General features: G+C 36.8%; 1 protein-coding gene across 1 annotated transcript in view; it reads left to right on the forward strand.

Annotated features, from left to right (window-relative positions):
• Positions 1 to 7916: 7916 nt before the first annotated feature.
• The window catches only part of LOC139716947 (uncharacterized), a 6754-nt gene continuing 1049 nt past the window's right edge, over positions 7917 to 13621 (forward strand). Inside the window, exons 1-4 of the mRNA XM_071628473.1 lie at positions 7917 to 7985; positions 9891 to 10068; positions 11044 to 11231; positions 12211 to 13621. The exon at positions 12211 to 13621 is cut by the window's right edge and continues 1049 nt beyond it. Of these exons, the coding sequence (XP_071484574.1) occupies positions 9914 to 10068; positions 11044 to 11231; positions 12211 to 12272 (405 nt within the window). The 5' untranslated portion in view covers positions 7917 to 7985; positions 9891 to 9913 and the 3' untranslated portion in view covers positions 12273 to 13621. The remainder of the gene's footprint in view (positions 7986 to 9890; positions 10069 to 11043; positions 11232 to 12210) is intronic.

Consider the following 13621-nt stretch of genomic DNA (forward strand, 5'->3'; position numbering starts at 1 on the left):
CTTTTCACTTTTTGCAAGATACCAAGAACTAACCCTTACCCTAACCCATACCAAAGAGGAATTCAAAGTTTATTTGATGGAAATCGGTTTTGGAATGGCTGAGACAAAACAAACAAACAAACAACAACAACAACAACAACAACAAAGTTTTTAAAAAACCCTCGTAATAAAAGTGGGTCCTAACTTTTAGTCAGATCGCTCTGTTTTGGGTATTTCGGCCATTTCAGAACCAATTTTCATCAAATAAACATCGAATTCCTCTTTGAATTACAGGATCTTTCATATTTCTTAAGAGATTTCTCATTATCTCAAAAAAAAAAAAAAAGATGTTAGAAACTTGAAGTTAGGTCTCTACCAAAACTGTACGATCCCTTTAATTATGATATTTTTTTTTCTTCGTGAATTGTATCAAATGTATATATATCAACATAGATTATACAATGCAATGTAATGGCAGTGTTCCTCAGCAACAAATTGAACAAATTATCAATGACATTATTGTAATTCAAGTTGCTAATCTGTTAGAATAATAACGCTTCGAAAAGGAAGGATCCTAAAAAAAGATGCGATCAATGTCATGGAATATGATTGTAATCCTACGTGGCTGCTAGCGTACAATCCACTGGGTGCCTACCTACCTCTTCCCTGATCGACCGTGTCAGCCTCTCTTGACTTTCCAGTAAGTTACTTTGACCTTTTCCACTATTTACACTTTCGTTTACGTGTGTTTATTGTTTAGACTCCGTCGGTCGGTGCAAGATGAAGCTCTTGATGTCACACCGCCCCCTATCGATGATATTGAAAGGGAAGAGGTTTTCTCACGAATCGATCTTGACAACGACGACATGGTTGGTGTTGTAGAGTGGTCGCTGGAGGGCGGCACATTGAGTGACTTCTGGGCTTTAATCACCGAACATGACACAGACGGTAAGCCAATAACTAATGTCTAATCGATGAGCATGACTATCAAATCTTGAACACATTTATCTGCGTCAATTCATTGACGAATATTTAAATAATCTTCCAAGGATCCAGTGCACCCGACTATCTTTCATTTTTTTTCTAGTAGTTCCTAAATAGCGTTTTGTTCATTTTGATGGATTGTTTATTACAATGTTTGACTATTATTGTATTGCATTTCATCTTTTTCGTTTTATTTCATTTCCGACAAAAGTATACAAAACAATAACGATATTTGCATATACAAAAAAAAATAAGATAGAGTACAATGTAACTTTTGCATATAAAAGCGAAATTAAGGCAAATCATGTTGTTACAATAAAACAAAACATATTCGTAGTTTGAGAAAATGCATGGGCAAACTGTAACTGAATCATATCAAAGAAAAGATGTCGGATATGGAGGGAACTGCTAAAAAGCCTAGCTTGTAGAATGCAGTCCCCTCGTGAGTCATAAGTAGAATTAATAGTCAAACGAAACGATAAGACATTATTGCGTGTGAAACTCTCCATACTGTTGGTTCCAACTCTTTACTCCTGGTTGCTGTGTCCGTTTCCTAATAGTCTTTTTTTTTGGGGGGGGGGAGAGAGAGAAGTTTAGGCCTAAAATTAACATGTTTTGTCAAAAATGAATGAATGAGCCAATCGCATTGAATTGAATTGAAAAACTGATACCCAGATATGAGGTAATGATTCCACAATATGTATTTTAATCCCTGTTATTTATGATAACACAATCAGTCGAGATTTTCAATGGTAAAGTGGGAAAATAGAGAATTGATTTTGTGATAAAAATTTGCAAAGTAGTTTCAAGACTTTTTTTTTTCATTTCTTGGTCCATAGGTGACGAGATGATCTCAACAACGGAGTTCGCTGATGTACCAGTGAGGTTGATCTACGAGTGAAGATTTCACTGTGGGACTTATGTGGGACGTCAATGTGGAAGAGTGTTAGTTAGTTAGGAAGTTAGTTATATTACAGTCTTGTGCATCTGCCATATATTATCTTCTAAAAGTACTTTACTTTCATGTATTTCGTATGAAATATGAAAAGATAATGTTATGAAAAGATTGCAAATATCAGACAATATTTTACGAGAATTCGACCTTTCAAAACTAGAAACTATACTGTACGCCATTTCGAGTCATGTTCTACTAGTATTCTCGAAATTCTTACATGGATGTGAAATGCATTGTACGCTTGTCGAGTATCAACTTTATAATGTATTTGACACTGGTCATGTATCAAGGGTTGTCAAGATGTTGGATATGAAAAATTATAGGTGAATTCTGATAACACCAATGAGATGAGCATCTTGTGAATATCGTAGAGAATGAACGTCTGTTGCACATCCTGTATGAACATAACTGGTAAAATGTGTCGAAATGTTCAAAGCTGGAATCGCTGATAGACAAAAACAGATATCACACTTCGGATATCTATAAAATGTGTATATATTATTATGTCCATATATGGAATGTATTTACGCATTTATACAAATGTCTTAAAAGACATAAATATTGATGGCATGTAATCAATATATTTCATGAAGATACTTAATGTTGAATATGTCACCTTGATCAATGTTTATTGTTTGTTGGACCACTGTATAAAATGGATTCCTAATCTCGGTTCTGACTTTTTTAGTTTAGTTTTCTGGCCTGTGATTTTTTTTTTTCGTAGGTATTTAGATATTCTGTCATACATTTCTTTCTGCATCAAGACCAGAAATCAGTGACCTGATAGCGTAATAGCCATAGACATGACAAGAAAAACATGATTGTGGACAATATTACTTAGATTTCATATTCTGTCGTTTGGCTCTGAAAGTTGTGTCGATACTGTGTAAATATGTTATTGGCAATAATTTATACCTCCTATGGTGAAAGTATGCGATCATTACTATCATTAAAATGAAATCATATCTACTGATTTATGATGATATTGCAAATGAAGTCACTTCGTCCATAACAAAAGAAGTATGAAGCATATTTAGCCAAAGGTTTGATGATGTATATTCTTCGGATGGCTTTGCACAATGAGACATGGTGATACTGTTGAAGATATCATTCAAAGAACACACAACAAGTAGCTGAAAAGAAGGCAGTTGTGTACTCCCACTCCTTCTTAATTACTAATTGTTTGATTATCTACATATGAATTCGTATTCTTATCATATCCATGGCTAATCACAATCGATATTGGCAGTAGCTGCTGCATAACCAACAATAATTGCAGATCGAAATATTGAAACATGCATACCCGTCATGTAAATATTACAAAGTATAGCCTATGTCAATATCATATAATCACAAAATCCCAATTCACTGTGAGTAAAGATAAAATTGATGAAATTATAAAATCCAAAATCATTGCTGCTGAAAGACGGCCTCTTAGATTATGTGTGTGTGTGTGTGTGTGTGTGTGTGTGTGTGTGTGTGTGTGTGTGTGTGTGTGATGTGAGCCTGTGCATGTGCGTGCATGTGTCTTCTCGCAAATGGCCTCGATTTCTTTCTTTTTCTTTTGAGAAACAATGGAATATGCCCAGTTGTTTTGAGCAAACTATCATGTTCCCGTTTTTTGCTGGCATTCTACGAGAATATAATATTATGTGTGTCCAAAAAAAAACAACCAACAACAACAAAACGGATTTCCTTTCTCTGATTAAAAAACGAGTCACAATGTAAGTTTGACATTATTTTGCACAATGTTTGTGTATAATGCAGTTTGTCTTTGTATAATGTTTTTGTTTCTGTGAACGTGAATTTTGTGATATGGAATTGAACGAAATTCGAATAAAGAATCTTTAAAAAAAGTGTGTGAGTGTGCGTGTGTACATGTGCTTATGCTTATGTCAAGTTCTGAGAACTATGACAGCAGGCCAATAATATAGATAGACAACTTTCATGAAGCAACCACACATGCAAATTTTTCTTAATCTTATACAGTATAGAAATTGGCTTTTTTTTTAATTTATGGGCAACGGCGGAATCTGTAGAAGAGAAAGTAAAAACTTCAAATCATATGAGAGACTACGGAGTGCTGAGTATTGAGAAAGCAAAAATCTTGTGAAGATTTGTTTTGACGAAATCATTGCGTTTTGTTTAAAAGAATTTTTCATATTATTACATTTCAAATTTATTCGGGTTTTTGCTTGAAGTTCTATCAGGTCTTAGAGTATCATTATCTGTTCAGTACTTTGCCGGATTTCTATTTTTTTTTTCGTTATTGGTGTTTGGTCTTCGCGGTGCACTCTGTATTGGACGTCGACAGTCATGGGGCGGGGGCGTTGGGGGGGGGGGGGGTAACAAACTTCAAATTCTGTTACGCGCGCGTGGATTTTGTTGTTGTTGTTCGGATTGCATGAGTATGTATACGGACTGCTATCTTATCGTTTCATCTATACATATTACAAACTCTTTTGTCAATTCATGTGCTTAAGATTATTCAATTCTTTATAGTATTATGTTTCGAACATGTTTTGTTGAAACTTATGTGATTCAAAGTTCCTTAAAATAATGATTATGTAGGCCTACTCATGTAAGCGTTGTGTATATTACTTTGTATTACTTTATATGGAAATAAAATAATTTGAATTGAATTGAACATACCTATCTTAACGTGACTACCGAAACCTAGTTAATATCAAATTGTTTGTATTCACATCCATACCTAATAATGACCTTGATAAAAGTGAGTACCCAAAGTCGGAAACCATTGTCTTCAAATATCTGACATTCTCACAGCCCTGATGCATGGCATACCTGCATGGTTACGTAGGTTCCTTGTTGACGTTTCAATGCATGTACAACCTATCTGGCAGCGAAACGAATAGTTTTGACAATGCGTAAACCAATGATATGATTAGTATGATAACACATTATCTCACCAACACATATAAATAATGAATATAGTCATCTACCAACAACATTTTTTTTTAAAATATAACATGCTATTGTGAACTATAGTCCATTAGGCGTGGCTCTATAGTATCAAGATAATGCATACAATGCTGTGCACTATACATGACAACCTCATGGCCTAATCAAGGGTTCACAGCAGCTTAAGAGAAGAATAATGACAAAAAGAAAAAAGAGTGGGCCCTGACAAATATCTGCAGAAGGTGGTTGTGGACGCGACACTTGAATGACTGAGACCCTCTGTCACTAATCATGCCTACAATGTCTTGTGGTAAGTTGTTCCAGACTCTGACTGCGGTGTGTACAAAACTCCTGCCAGTTGAGTGTGTTCTGGACTTGGGTTCCAAAAGAATGTGATACCCTACGAGATGCACAAACAAGAAGGGTCCTTTAATTCACCAAGTGGTTGCTTACATTGGGGAATGCCAAAGTGAAAGAAACCAGGTGTTCGCGTCATTTAAAATGGCCCCGGAAATGAGCCTCGAAATTCGCCTCTTGATTTGGTGAGAAAACATATTCCAGGAATAAAACCATCCTTCTCCCTACATAACCTATATTCTTTCTTACTTGATAAGGGAAACATGTGCATTGATAGAAAAGACATACTTGTTCATGATTCTTTCCACACTTGATTCTGGGAAAAGTATTTTTGAAATAATAAAAAAGGATGTTCTTCTCTGCACTTTTGGCTGTACCAGAAATCGATCGATTTGCCAAGCTCTTGGCCCTTCCCCCTTTTCCCGTCTTTCTGTTTCTCCTCCCCTCAACCGATCACATGAACATGCAGGATACGGAAACACAGGTTAATTGTACTAAAAAACGAAACAATAATTCTTCTTACGGTACAATAATCAAAACAGCGAGTACAAGTGAAAACGGATTTATCTTCTTTTTCCCCCTTTTTTTCAAGTTCTGATGAGAACTCCATCATGCATAATGCTCAAAATACTGTGTAGCTTTTGGATCAGGTGAATCTTGGTGCTCTTATGAAGTCATGACGTCATGTTAACCCTTTCCATTCTGAATTCTTAAATCTCCATTGACTCATTACACAGGCCACCAGGTTCCAGTAAGGAACGGATTAATTTTCCTTTTAATTTTATGACATGAAAGACAGACTGCACATGATATATGCCAGCAGCGTACAGAAATTATGCTGGGAGAGTGCATAAAATTTACCCCTAATTGGTGAAGCGAACCCACTTCAATAGATTTTTCATGCGCATCTTCCTTCGGTTACTGCTCGGTTACGAAGTTACAGTTACATTCACAGGTTCATTATTCCGAAGGTTCGTTAATCCGACGATGAGAAGAATTGTTGATCCGAAGGTTCCTTAATCTGATAATGAAGTAAGGTTCATTTTACAACGTTCGCTAACACGCACCGTCTTCAAATTTCCGGAATTACGAACCTTCGGAATAATGCCACAAATGTTCGGATTAACAAACCTCTAGTAAAGGAACAACGAACCTCATAACCTTTGTTTTCTTATTCAGCATGTATCTCAGCCATGTCAAAACCGATTTTCATAACTCTTCTCAGAATCGAATGATCTTTAATATTTCATATAAGTAGTTTCTAATAATCTCGAAAAAAAAGTTAAAATCTGACTCCCCATACCAACCAAAATTATTAAAATGAAATTATTTCATCAAGGCGTTTGCATTGCAAACATGATACCTCGCTTTAAGAGGCATACTAATGGTTTCTGATTCTTTCTTACTCAGTCTCCTACATAGAAGCCTTCATCATGGTAGTATAAATTGGAATACCATTAATATTGATACTATATAGTCCTTTTAATAGTTTGCCACCAATGTCCACCAATGTCAGTCCTGACGATGAACAACAAATCATCATCAGGACAAAATGAAAAAAGGAGATTCAAACATAGTTGTGTCCTTCTGATGAGTGTGCCTATATTAAACATTTATCTTGTGTTGAACACCACTTTTAACAACCACTCATATTAATAGATAACCATTACTGCTTGCTTGATAAGACCTTAAACTCATTTTACATAGTTATGCTTGATTTATTTTATCCACGACAAAGCTAATTAAATCAATTTTGGTATATCAACATATGTAATGATAGGTAATTTCAATTATTTACTCTTATCTTAGTGTGTATAAAATTGGCAAAAATATCACTTATGAATCAAAATATCAGTATTTCGTGCTAACATTTGAGATCTTGGAGGCATGTACAGGACATGAAAGGGTCATTGTTCAATATGTGTTGCTGAGACATTATGCATCGTAAGCTTTCGAAATTATTAGGGATAATTTTGCAATGATGATTTTGTCCTGTAGGTAACGATGATCAAGTTATAGTTCTTCAAGGATAAGGGCAATGTGTTCATGTTTGTACAGTCTGCTGCTTACGAGTATAGAATGGGCCGCATCGATCTCAGTGGGTTGCATCTTTGCGATAGCTATATTAGGAATAGTCATGCGAAGATATATTTTCAAGTTTAACGAAGTATATTGACCATTGAAGATTTCAGTCGCGGATTCGGTCCATTGAAAAATATCTTTTCATAATTTTTTTTTGCGCTGCTTCAACTCTGCAGCTCACTGCTAATTGCATTTCCCCAATGCGGCGGTGTGATGCTCTGACCATCTTCGTAGTATAGAAGTAGCACTAAACTCTACCTTTGCCGCTTCTATACGAAAAAATGATTTAGTTTTACTATAAAACGCAAATCAGAAAAGCATGTTCTACATCATTATGAATATAACTTTAGCTCTTCTTTAGAGATTATTCACGTGCCATAATTTTGTGTTCACTTTCGCAATAAAGGTCATAATGGAAAGGATGTTCCAATTTTCTGTCAATTCCGCGAAGAGAAAGTGAAAGTCCCAAACGCGTTTGAATAAAATTATATGCCGGGGGAAAACCTATTTCGTTTCGTTAGACTGATGCAAAAAGAAGGGAAATCGATACACAACTCCCGCGTTTCCAAACATGCGCATGCGCTTCCTCTCTGCGGGTGCATAAATTGGCGAGAATATCAGTCGACGTACCATTCACCACTGGCTGATGTATCAAAGTGTGGAGGTCTCATCGCAAGAGGATCAAACTGCAAACTGACTTTGCACGGTAAGTTTTTTTTTTCTTCATTTTTGTTTTAAGTGGCAGGCTTTTCAAATCAATTTTTAGCGACACTTTAGATGAATAAAATGATGGCTACAACATGAGACACAGAGAGCACTGTTATGATCCTCATAATAAGAGCTGAAAGTGTAATGAACAAGTGTGTTGATACTGAAGCTGTGCTCTGAAACTGTGTCCTGAATTTGTGGATATATCGATCTTTCCAGAGCTTTGAATCTATTTGCCACAGTTATATATCTTATCCAAGTATTTCACTTGTGCCTGTTATACGAGAGGGACTGTATCTGACCATGGAAACTCGAAAAAGGAGAAGAAATCCTCCGGACAAACTTGTCACCAAGAACAGCAAGCAACCCATCGGTCAACAAGCTAAAGCCCTCGAGAGTGAAGCCGGGGCAATTTCGGACACTTCCCCGAAAGATGTGGAGAACATGTCAGCTGACCACCCAAGCGATTCCCTCATCACAGAGCTGAATGGCGCGAATGAGGACAATGAAAACCCAATTACCTCGCAGAGAAGAATTCGGGACGCTCTTTTGTCCGAAGAGGTATTCTCATTGTACAGGCCATGTCGATAACCATTGTAGAAAATGTCAACAACGACGTCTACAACACCATCAACGTGGACTTCCATTTGGACTTCGACAAACTTGTCGCCCTCGAAGCCAAAGTAGAAGAGCTGGAAAAGAAGCTCTCTTCATACCAGAGTGCCTTGGAAGAACATGAGCAGGAGGAACTGCCTACGATTCCACGGTGTTGCAGAGAACGGCTAGGAACAAACTGATGATGTCATCATCAAGATCATTCGCGAGAAACTGGACGTCGACATCCAGCCGGCGGACTTGGATCGATCTCATCGTATCCCGCCTCTTGCGTACGACAGAAGAGAAAGGTAATATTAACCTGGACGCGGCATCGCAGACGACGAAATTCCTACTCCGAAGCCCATCATCGTCAAGTTTGCTAGGTATAACGTGCGCCAACAAGACTAGTGTACACTGCAAGGCAGAAACTGAGAGGCTCCAATGTTTACATCCACGAGGATCTGACACAAGAGAGGAGCAACCTGCTCTACATGGCGAGGAAGCATGAGAAGGTGAAGAGAGTGTGGACTAATACCGATGGACGAATCTCAGTGCTGACACAATAACCTCACCTGATTTTCTGACTTACCAAGTTAACATAAAAGTATCTAATTACAATATCAGGAACTCGACATTTAAAGTATTGTTACCAAAACCAAAAACCAAGCACTATTTGTATAGCATGCAGCTCAATTATTCAACCAATTATCCGAAGCCACACGAGAACATTGTACAAGTTAGCACAATTTCTGAAGGATATCGATTCTGTTTTCTTGTTTGATTTATAAGTTTTTTCTATTTCTGAGCAATAATTTTTGTTTTGATTTCTCTTCTTTCGGAGATTTTTTTTCCTGCGAGTTGCTGTATTTGTATTTGATTCTGCAAAGAGTGTTGTTTATATACGCATTTAAAAAAATCTTTCTCTCATCTTTTTGTTTCGTTGTAATGATTATTGTGTATGTATTATCTTAGACGTTGATTGAACCACATCATGTTTTTTCTGTATATCATACGGACTTGCTGAAAAACAGCCTAACGGCTGAGTGCAAGTATTTTAACCCGTGTTTAAATAAATAAAACAAACAAAGAAACAAATAAAACATTTTGGTTTATGACTTATGACCTGTCAGCATTATCGCATTACTGATACTTAATACCGAAAGTGGTAAATTAAGAGGGCATTATGAAGCTAAAATGATAAAATTCTCTTCCTCAGTGAACATTTAGGTTGCACGATGATAGAATATTACTCTAGACATCATAATAATCATATTGATATCCCTTCTTACGTTTCTTACGGATGCAGGCATTTTTCCTGGGAAATTGATCATGAATATGCATAGCAACCTTTGTTACGTCACACTTCTGCTCCTTGTCATTGGAGCCATTGCCTGCTCGGAAGCCTGTACATCGCAGGAGGAGAGCTCTCCAACATACCGGGACGGCCATGTAGAAGTACGAGGAAGAACCAGGTCTACCAATCGGTAAGTTCAGGGCCCTGCAGGTTCAGGATAGCCCTACATCACCACAACATGAAAATAGATTGTGTGGTCTTGATTGTATGTATAATGTCTATGTACTAAAATACAGTGTACAAAAGTATGCATTTTCAGAATTGGCAGTTAACAATCTGATGCTCACTTATTTATCTCTTTCAATATTTGAAAATGATAATACAACTGTATTGTAATAACTCGGGGGGTATTGTAAATGGCTGTAGATCACGGTTTGATGATTACATTGTATGTCAATAGTGTCACCAGGTTGCGCGAGTGCTTTTTGATTTGTTGGAATATTTTGACATTTTGAATTCATTGGCCCGAATTCACGAATGTGGTACAATCTTGTCCTTGGTTTAAACCATGAATAAAGACCATGGGGCGCCAAGTGTCGCATGAAATATTTCGTTACGAAATGTTGTCATTTCGTTACAAAATCATTTCGTTGACGAAATGACTGATTTCGGAACGAAATATTCCATGCGAACTTGGCGCCCAATGGTCTTTGTCCATGGTTTAAACCAAGGACAAGATTGTACCACATTCGTGAATTCGGACCCATAAGTCTGTGGAGGTGAACTGAGTGGGGAGAGGATGTGGGAGGGGGTACCGCCTTCCCATACAAGGGTGCTTTTGCATTCTTAGTGGAGGAGGATGGGAGCAAATGAATGATCTTTTACTTCTTTACGATTGAAAACAAATCTGGTGCACTTTTCCTTGGAAAATGTTTGGAAAATAAATGAAGCATCTGCACAAGCATTGGTGGCATACGTTCGTTTACAATGTTGGTATAATCATGTCGACCAGTCAACATGGTGTATCACAGTACTATCATTTCTGTTTGTCACATCCCTGAAATTTACTTGGGGTGAAGGGCAAAATGATTTAGGTTTGTCCCCAAAGACTGAATGATTGGCTCCCCTGATTAATCCTGTCATCCGCTTGTCCTGTATTTTTCAGTCAACGTCGGTCGGTGCAAGATGAAGCTCTTGATGTCACACCGCCCCCTATTGATGAAATTGAACGGGAAGAGGTCTTCTCACGAATCGATCTTGACAACAATGACGTCGTTGGTGTTGTAGAGTGGTCGTTAGAGGGCGGCACACTGAGTGACTTCTGGGCTTTAATTACCGACCATGACACAGACGGTAAGTTCCAACGAGTATAGGGCTCACACCCATAAATATTTCCCCATAGGGATGTGTGTTAAAAATCAAATTTCAAAAAATTCTGTAAAATAGCTGGGAGAAATGAGGTGTTTCAGCTTCACTTACCTGGATGTTAGATATACCCTTTCATCCATCAAATTCTCAGGGTGGATAAATCAGTTCAAACTCTGTCCAGGGGTCCGCAAAGCCAGACTTCGAGTTCTTGTCACTCAAAAAATCACCCATTTTCCGTACACGTACCCAATGAAATATAGTCCCCTCAAATTCCACCAGAAAAGCTTTCATCTTCCAACCAAAATGCAATTTGTAGAGGAATTCATACTCAATATCTACAGCTATTCAGTTTTTTTGCCAAACTACATCATTGATTTTTAATCAATTTTTTTCTTAATTTATTTTGGTATCTTTGGTACGAATTTGTGAAGGGGTCTGGGACATTCCATTGTATTTATGGGTGTGAGCCCTATAGGGTCGGCTCGACCAAAATTTATTTCTGCACTTAAAGATTCCCGATGGTTACTATTAAGGTATGGCTTTTTTTTTTTCGCTCCCTCTCTCTCTCTCCTTCCCTGTCTTGACTCCGATATTAGGTTTAAAACTAATTTGATCAGTAAACGAGAAAATCGTGAAAAAAGTACAGTTTATCTTTTTTGTTGTGCAACTTGAATAATTAAACAACGTATCGTTTTACTTTATACTTAGCTCAGTCTCTTCACTCCCACAGAAGTCCCCTGTCTTACTCTTAACGCATATGACTCAATGAGGGATCTGAAAATGTTAATGTTTTGTTCAACTTATTTGAATAAAGGATGTATAGTTATACAACGGGTATGCTGTACGTTATTAAAAAAAATCATGTAATCCACATGTTAGTTTAAACACTGTTTTTTAATTCTTATTCTTATATTAGAAGAAAAATCTAACAAGTAGTTTCACTTACTATTTGTTAAACATGCAGGTGACGAGATGATCTCCTTTACAGAGTTCGCTGAAGTACCAGTGAGAGTGATTCGCGAGTAAAGATAATTATGACTGTCAGGAAGCGAGTGACAACATCAATGTGGAAGAGACGGCTGAACTCTTGTCAGCGAAAGACTACAGCTTGACACTGGAACGGTATAACTGCGCGCAAAATTAGTTCTTTGAATGTCATGTGCATCCGTTTGTTTTTTTCATCCTTCGATAACACTTGCTGTTTACTGGTGGAGTTGATTGTAGAGGGGAAATGTACTCTGTCGGAAGAATGCGTATTTAAAGAAAAGTCAGGTTTTTATCATCATAATCTTATGGGAAACGGTTTAGAGTCAATGACATAAATTATTCTCTTGTATGCCGCTTAAGATATTTTCTTTTATTGGACAATTTCTTGCATGTGGGACTATTGTGGGTTTGTGATGGGAGGATCGAATGTTCATCTTCCTTTGACGATGATACTGACTACCATGTAAGATCATAGATTGTTGTTGTTTTTTAATCACAAGCCATAATTTCTTATTGCACCAACAAGGGGAAGTTGTAAATGTTCTATACGCATAGTTTAGTAAATACCTGTGAATAGAGGATGATGAGTGAATGTCTATTGCTCATTCCATATACACGCGAGTACAAAATAATTTCATGAAAATCTAATGTTTACGATAAATACCAATCACTAGTGATAACCGAAAACGGAGATCTACTTTACATGTAGCTCTATTTGATATATAATAATGTGTGTGTGTGTGTGTAATATATACATGCATGAGTACATGCAATCTATGTAAAGATAATGTAAGTGCATGAAATGCCAATATTTAGGTGTAATATGGCGTATACTTACCATATTGTCCGATTTTCTTTTAATGTTTTATGTATCACCTTGAAATGTACTGACTGTGAATGAACTCTTAGTTTCAAAATACATCAGTAGATCATGTAGGCCTACGTAATGAATGTAAAAAAAAAAAAAAAACCGAATGATGTCATGTATGTGGTATTATGATTATGTTACGATTGAAATCACTTCATTAATAACAAAAAAAGAAAGTTGAATTATGTTAGCTGAAAGACTTTTACAATCGAATGCTCTTAGTAAGTTTTTGAAAAGTGAGATTTTTGGTTGTACATTTTATTTAAAACACTATTTTTTTTTGTCAGCTGTGAATAACCAACAACAGTTGAATTTGCAGCCATCAATACCAACATAATCTCGCCAAACGAAGAAATACTGGCAAATTGAAGTAGAAGATATCTCAATTCTGTTAGTGCAAAAATCAAGAAAAGTCCAATAAGTTCTCCCAAGTGCTAAACGCTGATTTGGACAGATCAAAAGATGTTTTGATGCGCCTCACCTAATGACCTAGATGACAGACAGTTGAAAAAAAGAATCA

The sequence above is a fragment of the Diadema antillarum genome, unplaced genomic scaffold (assembly GCF_040938485.1).
Source record: "Diadema antillarum isolate AM-2024a unplaced genomic scaffold, OU_Dant_1.0 scf00000071, whole genome shotgun sequence".
Classification (NCBI taxonomy): domain Eukaryota; kingdom Metazoa; phylum Echinodermata; class Echinoidea; order Diadematoida; family Diadematidae; genus Diadema; species Diadema antillarum.